The sequence below is a fragment of the Alligator sinensis genome, unplaced genomic scaffold (assembly GCF_000455745.1).
Source record: "Alligator sinensis unplaced genomic scaffold, ASM45574v1 scaffold769_1, whole genome shotgun sequence".
NCBI lineage: Eukaryota > Metazoa > Chordata > Crocodylia > Alligatoridae > Alligator > Alligator sinensis.
Genome location: NW_005843322.1, coordinates 159,852 through 164,782, shown reverse-complemented (window position 1 = coordinate 164,782; position 4,931 = coordinate 159,852). Strand labels below are relative to the sequence as shown.

The following is a 4,931-nucleotide window of genomic DNA, read 5'->3' as shown; positions in this document are numbered from 1 at the left end:
CCGAGCGAAGGGGCAGGGGGTGGAAGCAGAGGATCCCAGAGGAATGGGGCTGGGAGGGACCCCCCAGAAGCAACCCCTGGCCCCAGGCAGGAGCAGCCCTGTGCAAACCAGCCCAGGCAAACCCAGCCTTTGAACTCTTCATAAAACTATCGTCAACTCTGACACAGCCCCAGGCTTCAGCCCCCCAAACCGTCCCCGGGAAAGCAGGAGGGACCAACGTCCTGCTGCCGCACAAGGGGCTCAGCGATGCTGGAGAGACCCCGGGTCAGGCTGTGCCCCTGCTGCAGAGGAAGGCAAAACCCCCCAGTCCGGGCCATCCCAAATGGCGACGAGGCAGTCGCTGGGGATTGATGACTGACCAGGTAGGAACCAGGGGTTGTGGCATGAACCGAGCGGGCAGGCAACTTCGCCAAGTCTTCTCTTGCTCCTTCACAGCTCGTGTCCCTCCCACTTGTCCCAGTGCCCTGCAGCCTGCTTATATTCGTCCTTTCGGGATTGGGCTCAGGTCCAGCCCTTCGTCTCTGCCTGTCTAGGTCTCAGGCCCTCCTGCAACCCCCCTCGCAGACAGGCATTTGGCAATCCAGGCTTAGGGTCTTTGAGGTCAGGAAGGTTTCCCCCATGGCATGAATGCTACTGGGAGCAAGAGAGGTTTACCCTCCTCTCGGGGCTGGGATGTTGGTCACAGCTATCTGGGCGTTTAGCCAGAGCTCCTGCTGAGCCTCAAACCCGCAGGGTCCTGGCTAGAGGGTCTTGCCCCTTCACTCAGGCTCAGACCAGTGCTGCACTGGGGGCAAGAAGGGATTTTTACCCTGTGGTCAGGCTGGCAGGGACTGAGAGGAGTTACCTACTCCTGCAATGTGGGGCACAGTCACAACATAAGAATTGCTATTCACCAGGTCAGACCATCGGTCCGTCTTGCCTGGCTGACCACCCTCCGAGTCAGGAGGTTCCTCCTCATCTCACAGAGAGCTAGAGACGCGGGGCTGGAAGGGACCGCTGGGGAGCACATCTGGTCCAAGCCCCTGCCTGAGCTCTTCCTTGTCTCCAGCCTCAGTTCCCCCTGCTGCAAATTGAGCCCATTGCTCCTCATCCTGTCTCCTGCCACCACGCAGAAAAGCCCATCTCCATCCTCTCTGTCATCACCCCTCAGGGATTTACAGACTATTATCAAACCCCTGCTCGGGCTTCTCTTCTCCTGTGTCGCACCGGGGCAGAGAGAGGAGGCTGAAGGGAGAGTGACCCCTGTTCCTCTCTCCCTTGCAGCCTCCAGCATCCTTGTTGCTCTTTTCTGGACCATTTCTAGTTCAGCTACATCATTTCTGAGGTGCAGGGACCAGTCTGTTGCTGCGGGCCAGGGCAGGGACAGTGCCCTCCTCTTCCCCCGCAGCAGGGTATGGGGGCTCCTGGTTCTGTGCCCTGCAGCCTGAACTGAAGGTCTGAAGGGGAGATTTGGGATGTTCCTCAGGCCGGCGGCTGCCGGTGAATGCAGAGGACTGGGTCTGATATCTCTGGCTGTCCCTGCCCATCCTACGTTCCCTGTGCTCCTCCTGCTATCCGGCCTCGGCGCCTCCTTGTGCAAACACACGCCAGGGAGACCCACGAGCTACTGCCCTGCTCAAAACCATTTCCAACAAAAAAGCACCCCGCTTCCAGGGGCAGCTGTGGGCGTGATCTGAACCCTGCAGATTGCAATGGAGCTGCGAGGACCTGGACTGATTTTTGTGCGTGTGAAATTTCATCTCTGGGGCTAGATCAGCTCTGAATCCTCTCAGTGGAGCAGAAGTCGATTGCTCCCATCTGTGCGGTGTTGCCACCCGCAAGTCTCCCCCTTCCAGACCCCTCAGCCCGGGGCTGCAGATACCCCCAGGTCCACAGCCATGTCCTACAGAGGCCTCAGAGTTCAGGTGCCCCCGAGTCTCGCCTGTCCCGAGCCAACAGGCAGGAGGAGCAAGCTCAAGGCAGAGCCCCAGAGGAACCCCCCATCGCCATCAGTCATGTGGCCACGATCCTGGCATGGGGGCCCTGCAGCCTGGCAGGGGTCAGCCTGTCGCCGTGCAAGGGGCAGACATCCACCCAGTCACTCGAGGCCAAGGAGAAGGGGGTCTCCCCTGCTAGGGCAGTCAAACCCCCTGAGGTCCAGACTGCAAGGGTGCGGACCGATTTTTGCATGCGTGTCATGTCGTCACCAGCCACATCTCAGCCTCTCCCTCTTCTCCCCCCTTTTTGGCACGTTTGTCCCTCAGGACTCAGTTTGTGGGGGCCCAGGACTGAGGCCTCCAGCCCGGGCGAGGTGTCCAGCTGCCCTCGGCAGGGCCAGGGCATGGAAAGTGCTCAGGCCATCACATCTGACAACTTACAGACAACTTTGTGGAGAGCGTCTCTAGACATGGCAGCTTTGCGCAGGGGTGCAGCCAGCAGCTGTGGCTCCCCAGGTCCGTTCCCAGGAAGCAAGGAGGGAAAACAGTGCCTGCTCCAGCTTCCTTCTGCTCTGAGGGGGGGTGGCTAACCCCAGACCCGCCCTGCCATGGCCGTGGGGGCATTTGGGATCCACGGTGGGTGATGCACGGTCATGGTTTGCAAGAACCAGGCGCAGGCAGGGGGGAAAGGTAGGGCCTGGGCAGCAGCTGGTGAGTGCTGCATGCAGTTTCTCTCTGGAAGTGGGAGGGCAGGATGGGGGGCCCTGGTGCTTGGGACCCGGGTGCTGTGGCCACAGCAGGTTTTGTGTCTAGCAGAGAAGCAGGCTTTGCTTCATAGCTTCCCAGGGGCTGTTCCTATCTCACCCCATAGCTAAGCACCCCCCTCCCACGCTCCCAGCATCTGTCCCCAGTGCCCATCATAGCCCCCATTTCCCTGGACAACTCTGCAAAGGATTCTGGGATGTGGGTTGGGGTGACAAGAGGAGCCCAGGGAGGCTGAGATGCAGATGAGAATGATGCTCCAGACCCTGCCCTCTCCGCCTGCCCCCGGGCAGCTGTCACTGGGGGGAGACAGAGTCGCTCAGAAGCTGGTTTCTCTTCTTTTTATTACCAAGTGCAACCACGTTGGGGATGGCAGGAACCAGGAAGCACCTTGGCACCTGATCTCCTGCTGGGGGGCCACGCAGCCGGGGTCCTGGGGCCTTCAGCGCTTGGAGAAGTCCCCACCTAGAGAAAGGGGGGTGGGACATGAGGCTGGGAGCGGCCCAGAGGAGGGGGCTTCAGAGCCAGAGCTTCCTCCTGCAGTACCAGGGACCTGGCCATGCCCCATCCATGGGCCGCAGTCACCCCGGTCGGCAGCACAGTCTCAGCTGCAAGTGCTGTGTCTTTGCACAGCTCCAGCTGCCCTCGAGAGAGGCTGGCGATGCCCAGCCTGGGCTACCCAGCTGTCAGCCATGCTGCAGGGGGTAAAGGCCCTCCCTGATGTGCGACCCATTGCTGGCACAGCCACCCCGGGCTCAGGGGCACGTGCACTCTGCACCATGTCCAGGGCAGGAGGACAGGCCAGAGATTCCCTCATATGCGTGCACTCACCCTGGCAGCTGCTGCACTCGCAGCTGTGGATGACGGGCAGTACCACGGGCTCCACCTCCCCGTCCTCGCAGCGCAGGCTTAGGAGGCGGACGGGGCTCACGGGGTCCAGGCGGTAGCTGCAGCAGTCACACAGTGTCTGCAGGTATGGCTCCTGCCGGGGGGAGAAATGCAGAGTATTGTCATGGGAGAGGTCCAGGATAGGGCCCAAGGGTGTCAGTGGCTCAGCTGCTGCGATGCATGCAGTGGTGTAGAAGAGGCTCCTAGCTGCAGCCCTCGTGCTCCTCTTGGTGCCCGTAGCCCGGGCCGTCCCGCTGCGGCTTCTGGCACTGCCAGTGGGCACGTGTGCATGCGCCCCGGTGCAGGCTGTGCTCTGGCGAGGAGCCACGTGATGCCAGAAACACGCGTGTGTATGTGCCTTGTGGGTACCGAGACCAGTCAGGGCAGACAGGGACGTGCTGAGCCCCCGACCCCGCCCATATCCAGCAGGGATAGGAGCCAAAAGCCCATCAGGTGAGCGGACGGGAAGGCGGCACACAAGCTGCAGGTGAGAGAGCAGCCAACACAGGCACTACCCCTGCACGGCTGCACCACTCAGCTCAGGGGTCCCATCCCCGTGGCCCCCCTCCATGCCCTGCTCACCTCTGGGAGGACATTGGTGCGAGACAGGCAGCGCCCGCGGCAGTAGCTGACCTCCACTCCGCGCAGCGAGCACCGGCCCTTGGTGATGTTGCGCACCTCAGTGTAGCGCTGGCACGCGGCCGACGGCTCCTCTGCGGGGACAAGGGCAGCAGTGACCATCCCCATTTCTAATGCCCACAGACCCACCCTGTTGGGGTGGAGCAGGCGGTGGGGCTCCCTTGCTGGAGGGCTTCACGGGGCCTCTGTGTGTCCGGGGGCACTGAGGACAGCGTGCTGCCTCTGCATGGGGCTAACAGGCCCCGTCTCACCCCAGGTTCGCCGCATTAGTGCCACGCTGGGTGTGGGATTCGCAGGATGCTCCTGCAGTGCCCCCCAGTGACGCCCCCAACCTCGTTAGTCCCGGGCTGATGGCGGGTTCATACCGAGCGACTCCATCCTGCACACGGGGCAGCAGCTGCCTGGCTCCTGCACCTTCACCTCCCCCTGCGGAGAGAGAGAAAGTTGGCACCGGTGAGGTGGGCTCAGCTCAGGACTGGCCCCATGGGCTCCCTCGGCCCGGACACCCGGTGCCAGCGGAGCCTGGGCTGCAGGGGTGAGTCTGGCTGTGGCCCCTGCCCCGGGCTGCCATGTTCCCCACCCCGTAGCCTGTAGCTCCCTGCCAGCAACGCAGCCCTGGGGGCTCTGGGAGCTGGTGCCCAGGACCGTTGTCCTCGGCCTGATGGGGGACAGGGTGGCCGGCGGGCCCGTACCTCGAGGCAGGGGAGCGGGGGGGAGCCCGCCCTG

At 62.7% G+C, this 4,931-nt stretch overlaps 1 protein-coding gene across 1 annotated transcript in view; it reads right to left on the bottom strand.

The window, feature by feature from the left end:
• Positions 1–3,120: 3,120 nt before the first annotated feature.
• Positions 3,121–4,931, bottom strand: part of SSPO (SCO-spondin) — a 55,537-nt gene continuing 53,726 nt past the window's right edge. The window contains exons 105-108 of the mRNA XM_006038348.2: positions 4,571–4,732; positions 4,149–4,279; positions 3,510–3,660; positions 3,121–3,143 (exon numbers count right to left, since the gene is read on the bottom strand). Of these exons, the coding sequence (XP_006038410.2) occupies positions 3,121–3,143; positions 3,510–3,660; positions 4,149–4,279; positions 4,571–4,732 (467 nt within the window). The remainder of the gene's footprint in view (positions 3,144–3,509; positions 3,661–4,148; positions 4,280–4,570; positions 4,733–4,931) is intronic.